We start from the raw sequence: 23,705 nt of genomic DNA on the forward strand, positions 1-23,705 counted from the left end.
TATAGGTTTTCATAGTAGTCTCTAATAATTCTTTGTATTTCTGCGGGATCTGTTGTGATTTTTCCTTTCTCATTTCTGATACTGTTGATTTGTGTTGACTCTCTTTTCCTCTTAATAAGTCTGGCTAGAGGCTTATCTATTTTGTTTATTTTCTCGAAGAACCAGCTCTTGGTTTCATTGATTTTTGCTATTGTTTTATTCTTCTCAATTTTATTTATTTCTTCTCTGATCTTTATTATGTCCCTCCTTCTGCTGACCTTAGGCCTCATTTGTTCTTCTTTTTCCAATTTTGATAGTTGTGACAATAGACCGTTCATTTGGGATTGCTCTTCCTTTTTTAAATATGCTTGGAGTGCTATATACTTTCCTCTTAAGACTGCTTTTGCTGCGTCCCACAGAAGTTGGGGCTTAGTGTTGTTGTTGTCATTTGTTTCCATATATTGCTGGATCTCCATTTTGATTTGGTCATTGATCCATTGATTATTTAGGAGTGTGTTGTTTAGCCTCCATGTGTTTGTGAGCCTTTTTGCTTTCTTTGAACAGTTTATTTCTAGTTTAATGCCTTTGTGGTCTGAAAAGTTGGTTGGTAGGATTTCAATCTTTTTGAATTTACTGAGGCTCTTTTTGTGGACTATTATGTGGTCTATTCTGGAGAATGTTCCATGTGCACTTGAGAAGAACGTGTATCCTGTTGCTTTTGGATGTAGAGTTCTGTAGATGTCTATTAGGTCCATCTGTTCTAGTGTGTTGTTCAGTGCCTCTGTGTCCTTACTTATTTTCTGTCTGGTGGATCTGTCCTTTGGAGTGAGTGGTGTGTTGAAGTCTCCTAGAATGAATGCATTGCATTCTATTTCCTCCTTTAGTTCTGTTAATATTTGTTTCAGGTATGTTGGTGCTCCTGTATTGGGTGCATATATATTTATAATGGTTATATCCTCTTGATGGACTGAGCCCTTTATCATTATGTAATGTCCTTTTTTGTCTTTTGTTACTTTCTTTATTTTGAAGTCTGTTTTGTCTGATACCAGAATTGCAACACCTGCTTTCTTCTCTCTGTTGTTTGTTTGAAATATCTTTTTCCATCCCTTGACTTTAAGTCTGTGCGCGTCTTTGGGTTTGAGGTGAGTCTCTTGTAAGCAGCATATGGATGGATCTTGCTTTTTTATCCATTCTATTACTCTGTGTCTTTTGATTGGTGCATTCAGTCCATTTACATTTAGGGTGATTATTGAAAGGTATGAATTTATTGCCATTGCAGGCTTTAAGTTTGTGGTTACCAAAGGTTTAGGGTTAGCTTCTTTACTGTCTTACTGTCTAACTTAACTCGCTTGTTGAGCTATTATAAACACAATCTGATGATTCTTTATTTCTCTCCCTTCTTATTCCTCCTCCTCCCTTCTTCATATGTTGGGTGTTTTGTTGTGTGCTCTTTTTAGGAGTGCTCCCATCTAGAGCAGTCCCTGTAGGATGCCCTGTAGAGGTGGTTTGTGGGAGGCAAATTCCCTCAACTTTTGCTTGTCTGGGAATTGTTTAATCCCTCCTTCATATTTAAATGATATTCGTGCTGGATACAGTAGTCTTGGTTCGAGGCCCTTCTGTTTCATTGCATTAAGTATATCATGCCATTCTCTTCTGGCCTGTAGGGTTTCTGTTGAGAAGTCTGATGATAGCCTGATGGGTTTTCCTTTGTAGGTAACCTTTTTTTTCTCTCTGGCTGCTTGTAATACTTTGTCCTTGTCTTTGATCTTTGCCATTTTAATTATTATGTGTCTTGGTGTTGCCCTCCTTGGATCCCTTGTCATGGGAGTTCTGTGTACCTCTGTGGTCTGAGAGGCCATTTCTTCCCCTAGTTTGGGGAAATTTTCAGCAATTATTTCTTCAAAGACATTTTCTATCCCCTTTTCTCTCTCTACTTCTTCTGGAATGCCTATGATTCTTATATTATTCCTTTTATATTGATCACTCAGCTCTCTTAAAATTCTTTCATTCCTGGAGATCCTTTTATCTCGCTCTGCATCAGCTTCTCTGCGTTCCTGTTCTCTGTTTTCTAGTCCATTAATGGTCTCTTGCATCTCGTCCATTCTGTTTTGAAGTCCTTCCAGAGCTTGTTTTATTTCTGAATTCTCCTTCCTTAGTTCTTGCATATTTCTCTGCAAGTCCATCAGCATGGTTATGACTTTTGTTTTGAATTCTTTTTCAGGTAGACTGGCTAAATCTATCTCCCCAGATTCCTTCTCAGGGGAAGATGTAGCAGATGCTGAAGCTGTCTGGGTTAGTCTTGTCTGGATCATATTTTTTTGCCTTTTCATGTTGACAGGTGCTATTGACTGTCAGCTGGGAGGGCCAAACTTTTCACTTGCTACTGGCCTTTCTTTACTGGGGCAACTGCGACCCCTAGTGGCTTGTGTTGGGTAATTGCGTGTAGAGTGGGTCTTTGTGTCTTGCCTGGCCGGAAGGGATAAATTTCCCTTTCTGTGGGCGGAATTTGTCTCAGGCTGCTTCTCTGCTTTCGCAGCGCCCGGTGGGGTGATGAATGGGGGGGCTGCTTGACTGTTTGCCTCCGTGAGGGGTCTCAGAGCTGTTGCCCAGGGGGTTAGTGCACCCGGTTTTCCCTGTAATTTCCAGCTGCTGTACTGTGACCTGGGTTGTTTCCGTCAAGCTGTTAAGTCCCTGTCCCTTTAAGACTTTCAAAAAGCCCCCGCTTTTCTTTGTCACAGGGGCATCAGCTTCAGCACCCGCTCAGAGGTCTTACTCCCTGTTCCCCCAGTATCCAGGGCCCCCTGGGCATGTACTGTGTCTGCGCTCTGGCCCGGATGGCTGGGGCTGGGTGTTCGACAGTCCTGGGCTCTGTCTCCCTCCCGCTCTGCCTATTGTTCTCCCGCCGGGAGCTGGGGGGAGGGGCGCTCGGGTCCCGCCCGGCCGGGGCTTGTATCTTACCCCTTTCACCAGTCGCTGGGTTCTCGCTGGTGTAGCTGCAGTCTGGCCACTGTCCTGCGTCTTCTGGTCTCTCTTTTAGGGCTAGTTGTGTTTGTTGTATTTTCAAAAGTATATATGTTTTTGGGAGGAGATTCCCACTGTCCTACTCACGCCGCCATGTTGGCTCCGCCTCCTAATACTGTTTTTAGTCCTACTTTTGCCACTCACTTTTAAATTACAGATAATTAGATCATGTCTAAAAAATTAAAAAACTACATAAACAAATAAATATAATTTTCTGGGACATTTTACATTACTCTGTAACTGAGTCTTTAGGAAAATAAGAAAGACAGTGATACATAGGGTACTCATAAATACAGATAGAATATCTTTAGTTGCTGCTTATAATGACCTGTTCATAAATCACTTAGAAGTAGAGTGAAACTCTAAAGATGTCTTTTTTTTTAATTGAAGTATGGTTGATAAACAATCTTGTATTGCTTTCAAGTATACTACACTGTGGTTCAGCAGTTACCCATGTTATAAAATCTTCACCCCCACTAGTGCAATTACTGTATGTCAACATAGGAAGATGTTCCAGAATCATTTGCTATATTCTCCATACTGTACTACCATCCCCATGACCAACTTACATTGTGATTGAGAATTTTTACACCTGTTATCCCCATGATCCATCCCGTGCAGCCACTTCAACCTTTCCCCATGGTCCACCAGTCACTTCTCAGTGTCTGTGAGTTCTGCTATTCTGTTCATTTTGTTTTGTTTATTATATTCCACAAATAAGTTAAATCATACAGTATTTGTCTTTCTCCACTTGGCTTATTTCACTTAGCATAATACCGTCTAGGTCCATCCATGTTGTCACAAATTGCATGGAGACATCTTATTTATCACTTTCTTCCCAGTTCCACAGAAGAGTGAGATAAGGCCCCAAGTAAATAAAGTCAGTGGCAGTAAGCATACTTCTTCACTTATGGTCTTGGTTTCTTTAATCCCATTTATATCATTGAGACCCCTGACATTAATTTTTAATGAAGGTATAATTGATATACATCTTACGAAGGTTTCACATGAGCAACATTGTGATTTCAACGTTTATCCATATTATCAAATCCTTACCACCCTCATTGCAGTCACTGCCCATCAGCATAATAAGATACTGTAAAATCACTACTTCTCAGTGCTATACTGCCTTCCCCATGACCCCACTGCATTATATGTGGTAATCATAATCCCCCTTAATCCCCTTCTTCCTCCCTCCCCACCCACTTAGGTTTGGTAATGACTAGTCCTTTCTTAGAGTCTGTGGGTCTGCTGCTGTTTTGTTCCTTCCGTTTTGCTTTAATGTTATACCCCACAAATGAGTGAAATCATTTGGTACTCGTCTATCACCACCTGGTTTATTTCACTGAGCATAATACCTTCTAGCTCCATCCATGTTGTTGCAAATAGTAGGATTTGTTTTCTTATGGCTGGGTAGTGTGCCATTGTGTATATGTAACACATCTTTATCCATTCATCTACTGATAGACATATAGGTTGCTTTCATATCTTGGCTGTTGCAAGTAGTGCTTAGATAAACATAGGGGTGCATACATCTCTTTTTTTTTTTAAATTAAGGTATCATTGATATACCGTCTTATGCTCAGGGTTCACATGAGCAACATTGTGGTTACCACAGTCCCTGTATCATCAAGTCCCTGCCACATAACCCATTACAGTCACTGTCCATCAGCGTAGTAAGATGCTAAAGAGTCACTGCTTCTCTTCTCTGTGCTATACTTCCTTCCCCATTTCCCCCCAAAACCCCGACATTATGTGTGCTAATCATAATGCCCCCTTTTTCCCCATATCCCTCCCTTTCCACCATCCTCTCCAGTCCCTTTCCCTTTGGTAACTCTTAGTCCATTCTTGGGTTCTGTGAGTCTGCTGCTGTTTTGTTCCTTCAGTTTTTGCTTTGTTCTTATACTTCATAATGAGTGAAATCATTTGGTACTTGTCTTTCTCTGCCTGGCTTATTTCAGTGAGCATAATACCCTTCCATGTTGTTGCAAATGGTGGGATTGGTTTTCTTCTTATGGCTGAATAATATTCATAGGGCGATCCTTACTGGTGTGAGGTGATATCACATTGTGGTTTTAATTTGCATTTCTCTGATGATTAGTGATGAGAATCTTTTCATGTGTCTGTTGACCATCTAAATTTCTTCCTTGGCAAGTGTTCAGCTCCTCTGCCCACTTTTTAATTGGATTATTTGCTTTTTCTTTGTTGAGGTTCATGGGCTCTTTATATATTTTGAATGTTAACACCTTATTGGATATGTCATTTATGAATATATTCCCCCATATTGTAGGATGCCTTTTTGTTCTATTGATGGTGTCCTTTGCTGTACAGAAGCTTTTCAGCTTGATATAGTCCCACTTGTTCATTTTTGCTTTGGTTTTCCTTGCCTGGGGAGATATGTTCATGAAGAAGTTGCTCATGTTTATGTCCAAGAGATTTTTGCCTATGTTTTTTTCTAAGAGTTTATGGTTTCATAACTCACATTCTGGTCTTCAATCCATTTCAAGTTTACTTTTGTGTATGGGGTTAGACAATGATCCAGTTTCATTCTCTTACATGTAGCTGTCCAGTTTTGCCAACACCAGCTGTTGAAGAGGCTGTCATTTCCCCATTGTATATCCATTGGCTCCTTTATCGTATATTAATTGACCTTATATGTTTGGGTTAATATCTGGACTCTCTATTGTATTCCATTGGTCTGTGGTTCTTTTCTTGTGCCAGTACCAAATTGTCTTGATTACTGTGGCTTTGTAGTACAGCTTAAAGTTGGGAAATGAGATACCTCCAGCTTTATTCTTCCTTGTTAGGATTGCTTTGGCTCTTTGGGGTCTTTTGTGGTTCCATATGAATTTTAGAACTGTTTGTTCCAGTTTGATGAAGAATGCTGTTGGCATTTTGATAGGGATTGCATTGAATCTGCTTATTGCTTTAGTCAGGATGTCCATTTTGATAATATTAATTCTTCTCACCCAAGAGCATGGGATGAATTTCCGTTTGTTAGTGTCCTCTTTAATTTCTCATAAGAGTGTCTTGTAGTTCTCGGTATAGGTCTTTTACTTCCTTGGTTAGGTTTATTCCTAGGTATTTTATTCTTTTTGATGCAATTATGAATGGAATTGTTTTCCTGATTTCTCTTTCTGCTAGTTCATTGTTACTGTATAGGAATGCAACAGATTTCTGTGTATTAATTTTGTATCCTGTAACTTTGCTGAATTCAGATATTAGTTCTAGTAGTTTTAGAGTGGATTCTTTACGGTTTTTCATGTACAACATCCTGTCATCTTCAAATAATGACAGTTTGACTTCTTCCTTACCAATCAGGATGCCTTTTATTTCTTTGTTTTGTCTGATTGCCGTGGCTAGGACCTCCAGTAGTATTGTGAATAAAAGTGGGGAGACTGGGTATTCTTGTCTTGTTTCTGATCTTAGAGGAAAAGCTTTCTGCTGCTTGCTGTTAAGTATGATGTTGGCTGTGGGTTTGTCATATATGGCCTTTATTATGTTGATGAACTTGCCCTCTATACCCATTTTGTTGATAGTTTTTATCATGAATGGGTGTTAATTTTGTCGAATGCTTTTTCAGCATTTATGGAGATGATCATGTGGTTTTTGTCCTTTTTGTTGATGTGGTGTTTGATGTTGATGGATTTTTCTAATGTTGTACCATCCTTGCATCCCTAAGATGAATTCCCACTTGATAATTGTGTATGTTCCTCGATGTATTTTTGAATTCGGTTTGTAAATATTTTGTTGAATATTTTTACATCTATGTTCTTCAGGGATATTGGTCTGTAATTTTCTTTTTTTGTGGTGTTTTTGCCTGGTTTTGGTATTAGAGTGATGCTGCCTTCATAGAATGAGTTCGGAAGTATTTCCTCCTCTTCTATTGTTTGGAAAACTTTAAGGAGAATGGGTATTATGTCTCCTCCAAATGTCTGATAAAATTCAGCGATGAATCCATCTGTACCGGGTGTTTTGGTCTTGGGTATTTTTTTTTTTTTTTTTAAGGTGTGATTGATACACACTCTCAGGAAGGTTTCACATGAAAAAACGATGTGGTTACTACATTTACCCATATTATCAAGTCCCCACCCATACCCTAATGCAGTCATTGTCCATCAGTGCAGCAAGATGCCAGAGATCCACCATGTCCCTTGTCTGTGATACGCTGTTCTCCCCTTGAACCCCCACACCGTGTGTACTAAACATAATAATGGGTAGTTTTTTTATTACCGATTCAATTTAGTTGCTGGTGATTGGTCTGTTTAGATTTTCTGTTTGGTCCTTGGTCAGTCTTAGAAGGTTGTCTTTTTCTAGAAAGTTGTCCGTTTCTTCTAGGTTATCCAGTTTGTTAGCATATAGTTTTTCATCTTTGGTAGTTTTTTTATTGCCAGTTTAATTTCATAGCCATGGAATTTTTTAACTGGCCTACTTCCTAAGGAAATAATATGTTAAAATAATAGTTTAGTAAATCATATATTGGTTATTTACAGTCTCTGGGTTCTGTGAACAAATTGATTTTCCTAGAGTTGGTGTGCTGCTTGTCCCATTATGTTTCTTTACTTTCCAAAATATAGGTGTTACAGTGGAGCAATATTCACGATGCTGTATTTTTTGTCTCCCTCTTACAGGTTCATGTCAGGGCTGGCCTTTTTCATGGTACCGAACTCCTATGTAAAACCATTGTAAGCTCAGAGATATCAGGGAAAAGTGATCACATTTGGAATGAACTACTGGAATTTGATATTAGTACCTGTGACCTTCCACGAATGACTCGATTATGTTTTGCTGTGTATGCAGTTTTGGATAAAGTGAAAACAAAGAAATCAACTAAAACTATTAATCCCTCTAAATATCAGACCATCAGGAAGTCTGGAAAAGTGGTAATTACGTACTAACTTTGAACACATTTTTATAATGGAATAATTCAATGGAATAATAGTATTAGAATAATTTTAGAACTCTGAAATAATTGAGTAATACAAGTGAAATTACATTGTATGACTTTGGTCCCTATGATCTGATTTTGAAAAGACAGTAAGTCTCCATTTTTATGTCCTATTCATTTCTCTTTTGGTATAAGTTTATTTTAGGAAATATTTTAGGTGTTGTATTATAAATGTAATACTGTATCGAAGATCTGTATAAAAAATTATAAAGAAATTTAAAAAATTACAGGATTACAGTCCCTTAACATTCACCATGTGTCTTGTAGAATTCAGAATTTTGTACATTTTAGGAAGATAATCGATTGTACTTCTTTCAACACAAACTTGTGGAGTCTGGGGCACAAATCTGTAATCAAACACATAATCAGTATCTAGCAGTGAAATATGTAAATATCCACTAAATGAGACAGATGAAAGCTTTCAGTTAACTTCATGACATTTGTGACCATTTTTTACTGTCAAAAATATGTTTTGAACAAATGTTTAGTTTTTGAGTTTCTTGGATTTTAAATTTTGTATAAAGGATGGCACATCTGTTCTCGTATTCTCATCTTTCACTTCATATTTTCAGTCAAGTCTTTTCCCTTATGAAATTTTTTTGGAAGGATGGGGACGTTAATTTTATGTGTGCCTGTGCTTTTAAAAAAATAGGTTATATGAATGAGTATCCTTTTATTCTTAACATGAGAAAGTAAGCATTTCTTCTGGTTACTATCATATAGTTTATTTAAAAATAAATTTTCTTGTCTAAAATGTCACTGGATAATTACTTAGTATTTTTTTATCCACTGGTAAATACAGAATTTTACCGACAGCATTTGATTATTCGATCAAGTTTTTTCAGACACTGTAACCAAGTTAATTGTCTACATAAAACTGTTTTCACTGGTTGGTGCTTCCTTTTTGAAATATAAATTAATTCTGTAATACCTAAAGAAACTACGTTCTCCTATATTAAGATTTATAATGACTGAAAAGTCTTACCATATACGTGACATTATGTCACACATTTTCTTGAATCATTAAAGATTTCTCAACATTTGCAGTGCTGCACAGTAAATGTTCCATTTTTTGTATACACTATTTTATTGTATAAAATAGCATATAATTAAATGGCTTTTAGAGTCTTCTTAAGCCAGTATAGAAATTTTGGACATTTTTCCGTGTACATTTTGTTTTTACTTTAGATGATTTCTTGGAAAATCATTTAAAACTCCAGAAAGTTCTAGAAGTAGCATTATTGAAACAAGGGGCATGTACAAGTTCACATGTTAAAGTTCATTGTTAGTATATTTATGCAATGGTGTCCTTTTCCACAGCATTATCCCGTAGCATGGGTAAATACCATGGTTTTTGACTTTAAAGGTCAGCTGAGATCTGGAGATACAATATTGCACAGCTGGTCTTCATTTCCTGGTAAGATTTACATTCTAATCCTGCTTGTTGAAGAGTAACTTTTGGCATGTGGACTAGTTAGTGTTCTTAATGAGTCACTATTCCTTCAGTTCAGTAAAGAAACCAGCATTTTGTATTCAAAAACATATTTCCACAGACTATTTTAATGTTTTCATTACTTTGATGAATGTATTCTCCCTTTAAATGTTTTGTTTTTATAGGTTTTTGAGAAATTCTTAAGAAATAGTGTCATCTTTATAACAACTTTTGTTGCTCCTAGTTGTACTACATTTCTATGCTAATAGAAGGAACATCACTAATGTAGAAAGGGATAGTAAAAACACTCACTCTGTAATTGGCTTTAGCCTGAAAATTGAGCTAAGAGGAAAACTTTTCATGTGCCTGTATTTCTCAAATACTACTCAGAGTACCCTTATGAGGTAGATGGTTTTATCTGCATTTTACAGATAAAAAAAGTGATGCTCAGAGATTAGTAAATTGATGTGCATACTAATTAGACATTAGGCCTGGACAGAATGTACATTTTTATTTCCTTAGGAAGTCCAGAGAGTAACTGTGCTAAAAATCAGTATAAGAACAGAGAAATTAGTTTGGAAAGGCAAAACTTAAGGTTGTATTGCTAGCTCTGTTCTTGAGTTTAATGTCTCTTTAACAGTTGTTTATCTGTAAAATGAAGAAGTTATATTATTAGAACTCCAGGGATTTATGACAGCCTTGAAATCTAAGACTTCTATACATAGTTTTATGAATGGTTCATGCCTAGGATGTGGGCGGAAAAGGAGTGTCTTGAAGAATGAAGTAGCTGGTGAGGTTGAAGGACTACCACTTGAACGGAGTGGTACAGAAATTACCCATGAAGGTGTTTAACTGTATCAGCAGTTATGTGATTATAGAACATACAATTAACAATATTGGTTTTTTGAAAGGAATGTCACTGATGACTAGTAAAATACCATGGTACTATGATGTCCATGGAAATCAGATTACATGTGATTAAGAAATCCATATATAATGATGAAATAATAAAAATTCCTATGGACCATCCAAGATGGAGGGAGAGCAGTACCATTTAAGTTTTTTTCCAAGATTGGGAGTATCAACAAATTTGAAAAGAGTGGTGAGGGTAGCTATAAACTTTTTCATTTTTAATATGTATATAAACTCAACATCCAAATTCTGTGCTAAATATTAACAGCAATTTAGAGTCTTACTGATACAATTGTCTGCTAAACTTCCTGTGGTGAAAGTTATTAAAGTAATTTTCATGATTGAAATCCATTAAGGCTTTGTTGTCAGTTTCAAAAACATTTTCTTAAGAATCAAAACTATTTGCATGCATGTTTTAGATGAACTTGAAGAAATGTTGAATCCAATGGGAACTGTTCAAACAAATCCATATACTGAAAATGCAACAGCTTTGCATATCAAATTCCCAGATAATAAAAAGCAACCTTATTATTACCCTCCCTTCGATAAGGTAAGCTAGTTATTTTAAGGGCCCCTATTGATGAAGTAATTGAATTAAGAGTTTTTGGCTCTCTATGTTTACAGTTTAAGCTCTGTATGTCTGTTTCTCTTTCAAAATGTCACATACATTGACAGCATGGTTCAGTTGAGGGAGGCAACTCTATTTAGTCCTGCCTTTATCACCCACCAAGTGAGACGTGACATCTCTGGAATTCAGGTTACTCATTTATAAAGGAAGGAAATCATAATTGTTCTCTGAGGTCCTTTTCAATATAAAAGGGCATAAATGCATTCACATATAACTCTTACCATGTGAAATGTACAGTGGAACATCCCCAACATGAGCAGAGATTAAGGACATAATCACTGCTGTGTTAGAATTGATATTCAAAGAACAGAAGTCCTATTAGTAGGACTTACTAAGGTACTATTACTTTTGCAGAATCCATGGCAAGGACTTCCATTTCTTCGCCCATTTACAAGCTGCATGTCCTATGGATAAAGAGGGTATCTAGTGGGTCTAAAAACAGGGCTCTGACCATTCATATGCTAAAAGAACTAAGCTGTTATATGTTTCATCTTCATATTTGTTATCTTTGTTTTGGGTGTGATTGATCCTGATTTTTTGAGGAAATCTTTGAGCAAATTCTCAGATATTTTCCTTAATCCATTTGAGAACACGGTGCCTTTAAAATCTGATTTTAATACTAAATATTTAAATTAATCCATTTACAAACTTAATTGTATGTATTGTTCAGCTCTCCCAGACTGTATAGAGTAGATTTGAAATAGTATGTAAATTTAATTTATATAACTTAATATTTCCCTTTTCGAGTTTCATCTAAGAAGTAACTTTCATTTCAAATTATTTTAAAATGTTTTTCTGATAGTAATGTACAACCAAATTAAATTTTGTGATTATTACAGTAGAAATCCCAAGATTTCTATCAATAACCATATACCTTAGTGTACATTGAGTAGAAAAAGGTAAGTTCTGACTCACCCATTACATTTATGCCAATTGTGCCCTGGCTTTGTTCCTCAGAATAGAATTTATCCATAAGCCATAGCTTCTTGTGATACATATAGTAGTCTGAGGTATGCCCATTTTGGATTAATATGTTAGGTGTTTAGTCATCAGTTATAGTTTCTTTTGAATCAAATTGAGATGCTTTATGATGAATTTTTACAAATATAACATCTGTGCAAACTTAAGTATTTTAAATGTAATATTTCAAGAGCAGTCCAGCTTCTTTAAAATGTTTTATTTGGGCAGTGCTTAAATCATGTACAACTGGTCACTAAACTTTCCCTTTGCCTTTCTAATCCCATGGGGAGTGTTTATTTTTTTAAATAATTGGAGTATAGTTCACATAATATTATATTGGTTTCAGGTATACAACATAGTGATTTGACATTTATATACAATACAAAATGCTCACCATGATAAGTATATTACCATTTGTTGCCATACAAAGTTAATAAAATATTGACTATATTCCCTATATTGTACTTTTCATCCCTGTGACCTTTATAATTGAAAGATTTTAGTCTTTAAATATCTATAAATAGGTTTATATTTACTGATTTTCCTTTAGTTTTACAACTTCCATATCTCATTTAAAAAACAACATAAAAAGTGAAAATTTTTTGCTGTGATCAGCTTTTCTTACAAAGTCAATTTTATGGTTATTGTTTAATTTCATAAGTATAATACTTTAACAAACGTATGAAATAGGTTGGGAATTATCAGTATGTTTTATACATGGGGATGCAGTAAAATTATTCACTTAGGATTATGTAACTCAGGACCAGTTATGGATCTTCAGATTGTTTACCAACTGATCTTCCCATTGGACCTGAGGGTCCCTATCTTTTTAAGAATCAGGGCCCCTTTTGTACTTAATGTGTTAAAAAATACTTGTAGGCTCACGCAACATTAGTTTTACTTTTGGTATCTGTTAAGAAAAAAAGATAAAAACAAGTGACAAAACTTGTTCTATATTTAGTAACTCTGACATACCTTTCCATTTTCTTAACCAGAAAACATTTAGCTATATTTAAATTTTTTTCACATACATATTTAAGATACATATTTTATCTACAGATAATCCTAGGAGTTACAGTCCCTTATAGTGATGCCATTGTTTCCTGGTTGTCAAGAGTTTGAAGATTGTGCATCACTGCATAATACCATTTCACATCTGAAATTTATGTTTGCATTCTAAAACCAGACCATGTGTAGTTCCTTGTAGTCTAAGTCCAAGTGTAGTCATTTACATTTAATATTTTATAAATGCAAGAGACACAATTTAATTAAAAATTTCTCTTAAACAGATTATTGAAAAAGCAGCTGAGATTGCAAGCAGTGATAGTGCTAATGTATCTGTAAGTATCAAGGTTTTAAAATGGCCTTTAAAAAGTTGTGCTCATTACTAGTTTCATCATCTCATTTGTGCTAATGAACTTACAGAAGACCAAGAACAGTAATTGAGTGTACATGATTATATACATATTGTTTTGTTAAATGGCAGTTACTTGCATGTGGTCTGTTCAGTGGTAAGCACTTCTCTGATACAAGCTCAGGTTCGGCAGCTTGTCTGTCAAGGATGCTATGACATCTCGTAGATGAGCAACACTGTTTTTGTGCATATTATTCAGTTGAAATGGTAGGCTGTGCATTTCTTTTTTTCCCTTTTTTTCTTTTTTTTTTTTAAATTTCTTTTTCCTTTTATTTATTTTGGTATCATTAATCTACAATTACATGAACAACATTATGATTACTAGGCTCCCCCCCTGCACCAAGTCCCCCCCCACATACCCCTTCACGGTCACTGTCCGTCAGCGCAGTAAGATGCTGTAAAATCACTACTTGTCTTCTCTGTGTTGCACAGCCCACCCCTTGCCTTCCCCCCCACTATACATGCTAATCGTAGTGCCCCCTTTCTTTTTCCCCGCCCTTGTCCCTCCCTTCCCACCGATCCTCCCCAGTCCCTTTCCCTTTGATAACTATTAGTCCATTCTTGGGTTCTGTGATTCTGCTGCTATTTTGTTCCTTCAGTATTCCTTTGTTCTTATACTCCACATATGAGTGAAATCATTTGATACTTGTCTTTCTCCACCTGGCTTATTTCACTGAGCATAATACCCTCTAGCTCCATCCAAGTTGTTGCAAATGGTAAGATCTGTTTTTTTCCTATGGCAGAGTAATATTCCATTGTGTATATGTACCACATCTTCTTTATCCATTCATCTACTGATGGACATTTAGGTTGCTTCCATATCTTGGCTATTGTAAATAGTGCAGCGATAAACATAGGGGTGCATCTGTCTTTTTCAAGCACTGGAGTGCTGCATTCTTAGGGTAAATTCCTAGGAGTGGAATTCCTGGGTCAAATGGTAAGTCTATTTTGAGCATTTTGAGGAACCTCCATACTGCTTTCCACAATGGTTGAAGTAATTTACATTCCCACCAGCAGTGTAGGAATGTTCCCCTTTCTCCACAACCTCGCCAACATTTGTTGTTGTTTGTCTTTTCGATGATGGCGTTCCTTACTGGTGTGAGGTGATGTCTCATTTTGGTTTTAATTTGGGTTTCTCTGATGACAAGCGATGTGCAGCATCTTTTCATGTGTCTGTTGGCCATCTGAATTTCTTCTTTAGAGAACTGTCTATTCAGCTCCTCTGCCCATTTTTTAATTGGATTATTTGCTTTTTGCTTGTTCAGGTGTATGAGCCCTTTATATATTTTGGATGTCAACCCTTTATCGGATCTGTCATTTATGAATATATTCTCCCATACTGTAGGATACCTTTTTGTTCTATTGATGGTGTCCTTTGCTGTACAGAAGCTTTTCAGCTTGATGTAGTCCCACTTGTTCATTTTTGCTTTTGTTTCCCTTGCCCAGGGAGATATGTTCATGAAGAAGTCACTCATGTTTATGTCCATGAGATTTTGCCTATGTTTTTTTCTAAGATTTTTATGGTTTCATGATTTACATTCAGGTCTTTGATCCATTTCAAATTTACTTTTGTGTATAGGGTTAGACAGTGATCCAGTTTCATTCTCTTACATGTAGCTGTCCAGTTTTGCCAGCACCATCTGTTGAACAGACTGTCATTTCCCCATTGTATGTCCATGGCTCCTTTATCATATATTAATTGGCCATATATGTTTGGGTTAATGTTTGGAGTCTATTCTGTTCCACTGGTCTGTGGGTCTGTTCTTGTGCCAGTACCAAATTGTCTTGATTACTGTGGCTTTGTAGTAGAGCTTGAAGTTGGGGAGTGAGATCCCCCCCACTTTATTCTTACTTCTCAGGATTGCTTTGGCTATTCGGGGTCTTTGGTTGTTCCATATGAATTTTTGAACTATTTGTTCCAGTTCATTGAAGAATGCTGTTGGTTATTTGATAGGGATTGCTTCAAATCTGTATATTGCTTTGGGCAGGATGGCCATTTTGACGATATTAATTCTTCCTAGCCAGGAGCATGGGATGAGTTTCCATTTGTTAGTGTCCTCTTTAACTTCTCTTAAGAGTGTCTTGTAGTTTTCAGGGTATTGCTCTTTCACTTCCTTGGTAAGGTTTTTTCCTAGGTATTTTATTCTTTTTGATGCTATTGTGAATGCAATTGTTTTCCTGATTTTTATTTCTATTAGTTCATTGTTAGTGTATAGGAAAACCACAGACTTCTGTGTGTTAATTTTGTATTGTGCAACTTTGCTGAATTCCAATATTAGTTCTAGTAGTTTTGAAGTGGAGTCTTTAGGGTTTTTTATGTACAATATCATGTCATCTGCAGATAGTGACAGCTTGACTTCTTCTTTACCAATCTGGATTCCTTGTATTTCTTTGTTTTGTCTAATTGCCGTGGCTAGGACCTCCAGTACTATGTTGAATAACAGTGGGGAGAGTGGGCATCCCTGTCTTGTTCCCGATCTCAGAGGAAAAATTTTCAGCCTCTCCCTGTTCAGTATAATGTTGGCTGTGGGTTTATCATGTATGGCCTTTATTATGTTGAGGTACTTGCCCTCTATGCCCATTAATGGATGTTGAATTTTGTCGAATGCTTCCTCAGCATCTATGGAGATGATCATGTGGTTTTTGTCCTTTTTGTTGATGTGGTGGATGATTGATGTTGATGGATTTTCGAATGTTGTACCATCCTTGCATCCCTTGGATGAATCCCACTTTGTCATGGTTTATGATCCTTTTGATGTATTTTTGAATTTGGTTTTGCTAATATTTTGTTGAGTATTTTTGCATCTACGTTCATCAGGGATATTGGTCTGTAGTTTTCTTTTTTGGTGGGGTCTTTGCCTGGTTTTGGTATTAGGGTGATGTTGGCTTCATAGAATGAGTTTGGAAGTATTTCCTCCTCTTATATTTTGTGGAAAACTTTAAGGAGAATGGGTATTATGTCTTCTCTGTATGTCTGATAAAATTCCGAGGTAAATCCATCTGGCCTGGGGGTTTTGTTCTTGGGTAGTTTTTTTGATTACCATTTCAATTTTGTTGCTGGTATTTGGTCTGTTTAGATTTTCTCTTTCTTTCTGGGTCAGTCTCAGAAGGTTGTATTTTTCTAGGAAGGTGCCCATTTCTCCCAGGTTTTCCAGCTTGTTAGCATATAGGTTTTCATAGTATTCTCTAATAATTCTTTGTATTTTTGTGGGGTCCGTCGTGATTTTTCCTTTCTCGTTTCTGATTCTGTTGATGTGTGTTGACTCTCTTTTTCTCTTAATAAGTCTGGCTAGAGGCTTATCTATTTTGTTTATTTTCTCGAAGAACCAGCTCTTGGTTTCATTGATTTTTTTTCTATTGTTTTATTCTTCTCAATTTTATTTATTTCTTCTCTGATCTTTATTATGTCCCTCCGTCTCATAACCTTAGGCCTCATTTGTTCTTCTTTTTGCAATTTTGATAATTGTGACATTAGACTATTCATTTGGGTTTGTTCTTCTTTAAACATGCCTGGATTGCTATATACTTTCCTCTTCAGACTGCTTTTGCTGCGTCCCACAGAAGTTGGGGCTTCGTGTTGTTGTTATTTGTTTCCATGTATTGCTGGATCTCCATTTTAGTTTGGTCACTGATCCATTGATTATTTAGGAGCATGTTGTTAAGCCTCCATGTGTTTGTGAGCCTTTTTGCTTTCTTCATACAATTTATTTCTAGTTTTATACCTTTGAGGACTGAAAAGTTGGTTGGTAGGATTTCAATCTTTTTGAATTTACTGAGGCTCTTTTTGTGGACTAGTATGTGGTCTATTCTGGAGAATGTTCCATGTGCACTTGAGAAGAATGTATATCCTGTTGCTTTTGGATGTAGAGTTCTATAGATGTCTATTAGGTCCATCTGTTGTAGTGTGTTGTTCAGTGACTTGGTGTCCTTTCTTATTTTCTGTGCGGTGGATGTGTCCTTTGGAGTGAGTGGTGTGTTAAAGTCTCCCATAATGAATGCATTGCATTCTATTTCCTCCTTTATTTCTTTTAGTATTTGTTTCACATATATTGGTGCTCCTGTATTGGGTGCATATATGTTTATAATGGTTATATCCTCTTGTTGGACTGAGCCCTTTATCATTATATAATGTCCTTTTTTATCTCTTGTTCCTTTCTTTGTTTTGAAGTCTATTTTGTCTGATATCAGTATTGCAACACCTGCTTTTCTCTCCCTGTTGTTTGCATGAGATATCTTTTTCCATCCCTTGAGTTTTAGTCTGTGTATGTCTTTAGACTTGAGGTGAGTCTCTTGTAAGCAGCATATAGATGGGTCTTGCTTTTTTATCCATTCTATTACTCTGTGTCTTTTAATTGGTGCATTCAGTCCATTTACATTTAGGTTGATTATTGATAGATATGTACTTATTGCCATTGCATGCTTTAGATTTGTGGTTACCAAAGGTTCAAGGCTAGCTTCTTTACTACCTGACTGTCTAACTTAACGCGCTTATTGAAGTTTTTTTTTTAGATAATTATTTTTTATTGAAGGGTAGTTGACACACAGTATTACATTAGTTTCAGGTGTACAACACAGTGATTCAACATTTATATACATGATAATTCTAGCTACCAGGTATCACCATACAAAGTTGTTACAATATTTTGACTATATTCCTTATGTTATATATTACATCCTGGTTACTTATTTATTTTACAATTGGAAGTGTGTACTTTTTTTTTTTTTTTCAGAGGGCATCTCTCATATTTATTCATCAAATGGTTGTTAACAACAATAAGATTCTGTATAGGGGAGTTAATGCTCAATGCACAATCATTAATCCACCCCAAGCCTAATTTTCATCAGTCTCCAATCTTCTGAAGCATAACGAACAAGTTCTTACATGGAGAAGAAATTCTTACATATTGAATAAGTTACATGGTGAACAGTACAAGGGAAGTCATCACAGAAACTTTCGGTTTTGATCATGCATTATGAACTATAAACAATCAGGTCAAATATGAATATTCGTTTGATTTTTATACTTGATTTATATGTGGATACCACATTTCTCTCTTTATTATTATTATTTTTAATAAAATGCTGAAGTGGTAGGTAGATGCAAGATAAAGGTAGAAAACATAGTTTAGTGTTGTAAGAGAGCAAATGTAGATGATCAGGTGTGTGTCTGTAGACTAAGTGTTAATCCAAGCTAGACAAGGGCAATAAAACATCCACGGATGCAGAAGATTTCTCTCAAAACAGGGGGGGAGAGGTTCTAAGCCTCACCTCTGTTGATCCCCAATTTCTCACCTGTTGGGCCCTCTGCGACTGTGCCTGTCTTAGGTTGTTCCTCCCTTGAGGAATCTTACCCATCTCTGGCTAACCAGTCATCTTCCGGGGCCATACAGGGTGATGTAAAGTTGGTAAGCGAGAGAGAAGACATATTGTTTGAAAAGGTTAGCTTTTTACTTCTATGCATATTTATGCCCTGTGGCTTTTATGCCGAGCATTTGTCTTGAGGTATCTTTAGCACTTGGAGTAATTATGATACTCGGTAAATTCAATATGAGGCATGAATTCTATTTAAGGGTTGTAATTAGGAAGGAAGAAGAAAAGCTATAGAGGTAGCAGATGGAAGAAAACTTGGGGAGATTGATTATTTCTTTGACATATCTTCTTGTAGAGTAATTTAAGCATTTATAGGTTTTAAACTACTGATTAAATTGCACACACACATTAACATAACAGGAATACAGTTACATAATGAAACCAGATCTATAATTAACAGCTATCTCCGGTGAGGCCAAGAAAACCAGTTAGGCATCCTAGGCATTTGTGAAAATTTGTCTATGATATGATGGGTATTGTCCAACTGTAGTTGAACAGTCTGAGAGAAATCAGACAAATTAAACCAGCCCATTCCTCGGAATTGATCACATCCCATATGTTCTTTTAACAGTAGATAGTCTGTAGTCCCAAGATTTTGGAGTGCTGCAACTTGCACTTCTCTTAATTCTCGGTTGTGTTCCGACGGTGTAGATCCAGTCAAATTTGTTGTTTACTGTATGCAAAAGCCAGTTTAGATATCTCCTTCTTCATTCCAATGGCAAGTCCAGGAACCGATGGGATGAATGCAGCTACAACTGCAGCATCGCCTGGATCTTTGTTGAGGTTTTTTGATGATCATCTTCTGGTATGAATCTTCCAGAGAGTGCTGATGTTGGAAGTTCTTTTTCATATAGTATCTTAGTTCATTTTCTGGGTAGCCAAATTAGGCTTTGATCCTCTGTATAAATACAAAGAGACCCTTTGCCCACACTTTGATCTGCCCTTTATGCCATTGTGTAGAACTCACTGGACTTCACCACACAGGAACTGCTTTTTTTTTTAAGAGAAAAGTATATTATCAGAAAAGTGTACCTCCATAGCCGATCATCTGACACCCTTTAAGTGATCAAAGTTAAGGATATTTAAAGCATGCATTAATCATTGATTTACAGTTAGTTTTATCCTATCATGGAGTAATCCCCCCCCCCTTTTTTTTTTTGTTATCTTTAATCTACACTTACATGAAGAATATTATCTTTACTAGGCTCTCCCCTATACCAGGTCCCTGCTATAAACTCCTTTACAGTCACTGTCCATCAGCATAGCTAAATGCTGTATAATCTCTACTTGTCTTCTCTGTGTTGTACAGCCCTCCCCTTTCTCCCACCCCCACTATGCATGCTGATCTTAATACTCCCCTTGTTCCTCCCCCCACTTATCCCTCCCTACCCACTCATCCTCCCCAGTCCCTTTCCCATTGGTACCTGTTAGTCCATTCTTGAGTTCTGTGATTCTGCTGCTGTCTTGTTACTTCAGTTTTTTCTTTGTTCTTATACTCCACAGATGAGTGAAATCATTTGGTATTTCTCTTTCTCTGCTTGGCTTATTTCACTTAGCATAATACCCTTCAGCTCCATCCATGTTGTTGCAAATGGTAGGATTTGCCCTTTTCTTATGGCTGAGTAGTATTCCATTGTGTATATGTACTACATCTTCTTTATCCATTCATCTATCGATGGACATTTAGGTTGCTTCCAATTCTTGGCTATTGTAAATAGTGCTGCGATAAACATAGGGGTGCACTGATCTTTCTCATACTTGATTGCTGCATTCTTAGGGTAAATTCCTAGGAGTGCAATTCCTGGGTCAAATGGTAAGTCTGTTTTGAGCATTTTGATGTACCTCCATACTGCTTTCCACAATGGTTGGACTAATTTACATTCACCCCAGCAGTATAGGAGGTTTTCCCTTTCTCCACATCCTCACCAACATTCGTTGTTGTTTGTCTTTTGGATGTTGGCAATCCTAACTGGTGTGAGGTGATATCTCATTGTGGTTTTAATTTGCATTTCTCTGATGATTAAAGATGTGGAGCATCTTTTCATGTGCCTGTTGGCCATCTGAATTTCTTCTTTGGAGAAGTGTCTGTTCAGCTCGTCTTCCCATTTTTTAATTGGCTTATTTGCTTTTTGTTTGTTGAGACATGAACTCTTTATATAATTTGGATGTCAACCCCTTATTGGATATATCATTTATGAATACATTCTCCCATACTGTAGCATGTCTTTCTGTTCTACTGATTGTGTCCTTTGCTGTACAGAAGCTTTTTAATTTGATATAGCCCCACTTGTTCATTTTTGCTTTTTTTTCCCTTGCCTGGGGAGATATGTTCATGTAGAAGGTGCTCATGTTTATGTTCAAGAGATTTTTGCCTGTGTGTTTTTCTGATAGTTTTATGGTTTCATGACTTACTTTCTGGTCTTTGATCCATTTTGTGTTTACTTTTGTGGATGGAGTTAGACAGTAATCCAGCTTCATTCTCTTACATGTAGCTGTCCAGTTTTGCCAATACCAGCCTTTGAAGAGGATGTCATTTCCCCACTGTATATCCATGGCTCCTTTATCGTATATTAATTGACCATATATGTTTGGGTTAATATCTGGAGTCTCTATCCTGTTATACTTGTGTTTGGTTCTGTTCTTGTGCCCGTACCAAATTGTCTTGATTACTGTGGCTTTGTAGTAGAATTTGAAGTCAGGGAACATAATTACCCCCGCATTGTTCTTCCATCTCAGGATTGCTTTGATGATTCAGGGTCTTTTGTGGTTCCATATGAATTTTAGGGCTATTTGTTCCAGTGCATTGAAGAATGCGGTTGGTATTTTGATCGGGATTGCAGTGATTCTGTAGATTGCTTTAGGCCGGATGGCCATTTTGACAGTGTTAATTCTTCCTATCCATGAGCACGGGATGTGTTTCCATTTAATGGTATCTTCTTTAATTTCTCTCATGAGTGTCTTCCAGTTTTCAGAGTATAGGTCTTTCACTCCCTTGGTTAGGTTTATTCCTAGGTATTTTATGCTTTTTGTTGCAATTGTGAACGGAATTGTTTTCCTGATTTCTCTTCCTGCTAGTTCATCGTTAGTGTATAGGAATGCAACAGATTTCCTGTATATTAATTTTGTTTCCTGCAACTTTGCTGTATTCAGATATTAGATCTAGTAGTTTTGTAGTGGATTCTTTTGGGTTTGTTATGTACAATATCATGTCATCTGCAAACAGGGACTGTTTGACTTCTTTGTTACCAGTCGGGATGCCTTTTATTTCTTTGTGTTGTCTGATTGCTGTGGTTGGAACCTGCAGAACTATGCTGAATAAAAGTTGGTCGAGTGAGCATCCTTGTGTTGTTCCCGATCTTAAAGGAAAAGCTTTCAGCTTCTTGCTGTTAATTCTAATGTTGGCTGTGGGTTTGTCATATATGGCCTTTAGTATGTTGAGATACTTGCCGTCTATACCCATTTTTTTGAGAGTTTTTATCATGAATGTATCTTGCATTTTGTCAAATGCTTTTTCAGTATCTATGGAGAAGATCATGTGATTTTTGTCCTTTTTGTTGATGTGGTGGATGATGTTGATGGATTTTCGAATGTTGTACTATCCTTGCATCCCTGGGGTGAATCCCACCTGATCGTGATGGATGATCCTTTTGATGTATTTTTGAATTTAGTTGCCTTATATTTTGTCGAGTATTTTTGCGTCTATGCTCATCAGGGATATTGGTCTGTAATTTTCTTTTTTGGTGGTGTCTTTTCCTATTTTTCGTGTTAGAATGATTCTGGCCTCGTAGAATGTGTTTGGGAGTATTCCCTCCTCTTCTAGTTTTTAGAAAACTTTAAGAAGAATGGGTATTAGGTCTTTACTATGTGTTTGATAAAATTCAGCAGTGAAATAATCTGGCCCAAGTATTTTGTTCTTCTCTCATTTTTTGATTACCAATTGAATTTCCTTGCTGGTAATTGGTCTGTTCAGATTTTCTGTTTCTCCTTGGGTCAGCCTTGGAAGGCTGTATTTTTCTAGAAAGTTGTCCATTTCTTCTAGGTTATCACCATCTATACTTTTTAATTTGATTCTCTCTACTAAAAGATTGCTGAGTTCAAATATGATACTTCATTTTCATGTCATCTATTTAAAGCTTTAGGTGTTTTCAGTAAAGCAGTTCTACATAGAATGGTAATTATATTGAGAACAGGAGGCAAAATGTTAATAGTATGTGTTTTTCTCTGTTGCACAGAACCAAAGCACTGTTAATGTTGGCTAGGTTGAAAAATGTCCAGCCTAGGCTGTCTTCTGCTTTTCCATGTGAAGTCTTAAAAGTTTCCATAACCATGCAGCACAAATAATCTACTGGAAATGCTTTACAAGTAGCTCTGTTTACTAAAGCAAAAGAAGTTTATTACAAGTATATACTTATCAGTTGTCCGGGAATTACTGAAACATAATTAGAGCTTAAGAGATAACCATTATATGCCGGTATCTTCATTCTAATGCCTCTTTTTAGTTTTCCTTTATTCGTCTTAATACTGTTCCGTGAAATCAGAAACATAAGTTAATTTGATTATTTCTATCATGATGTACTTTACCTAAACCAAAGGGTTCCTTTTGCCCAGGTTTGATGTACCTCTTTTTTTTTTTAGTATTTAGTTTTTATAACAGTATCATTAATATACAGTCTTAATGTTGGTTTCAAATATATATCACAGTGGTTCAGCAGTCCCCCTGATCAGCTTATATTGTGATTGCAAATTATTGTGCCCTTATACCCCTGCCCCCTCCTCTCAATAACTACAATTCACTTCTTAGTGTCTGTAAGTATAATGCTGTTTTCATTTGTTTTTATGTTTGAGAAATAAGTGAAATCATCCAGGATTTGCCTTTCTTTGCTTGTAATGTACCTTTTTCTAAAAATTGGACACATAATACAATTAATAAATTGTGAAACAAAAAATGAAAGTTTTTTTCTATAATCCCCACCTGCTTTCTATCTCAGAGATAACTGTGTAAACAGTTTAGCTTGTAGCTACCAATCCTAGTGCTGCATAT

General features: G+C 36.4%; 1 protein-coding gene across 11 annotated transcripts in view; it reads left to right on the plus strand.

The window, feature by feature from the left end:
• PIK3CB (phosphatidylinositol-4,5-bisphosphate 3-kinase catalytic subunit beta) overlaps window positions 1-23,705 on the plus strand; it is a 265,299-nt gene that overhangs the window by 147,475 nt on the left and 94,119 nt on the right. For 10 of the 11 annotated variants that reach the window (XM_036877283.2, XM_036877281.2, XM_057498687.1 and 7 more), the window contains 4 exons: window positions 7,632-7,883; window positions 9,269-9,365; window positions 10,712-10,842; window positions 13,170-13,220. The exons of the other annotated variant lie outside the window; for it this stretch is intronic. In XM_036877283.2, the coding sequence (XP_036733178.1) occupies window positions 7,632-7,883; window positions 9,269-9,365; window positions 10,712-10,842; window positions 13,170-13,220 (531 nt within the window). The remainder of the gene's footprint in view (window positions 1-7,631; window positions 7,884-9,268; window positions 9,366-10,711; window positions 10,843-13,169; window positions 13,221-23,705) is intronic. 11 annotated transcript variants of the gene reach the window in all.

This window comes from Manis pentadactyla, chromosome 1, assembly GCF_030020395.1.
Source record: "Manis pentadactyla isolate mManPen7 chromosome 1, mManPen7.hap1, whole genome shotgun sequence".
NCBI classification, from domain to species: Eukaryota; Metazoa; Chordata; class Mammalia; order Pholidota; family Manidae; genus Manis; species Manis pentadactyla.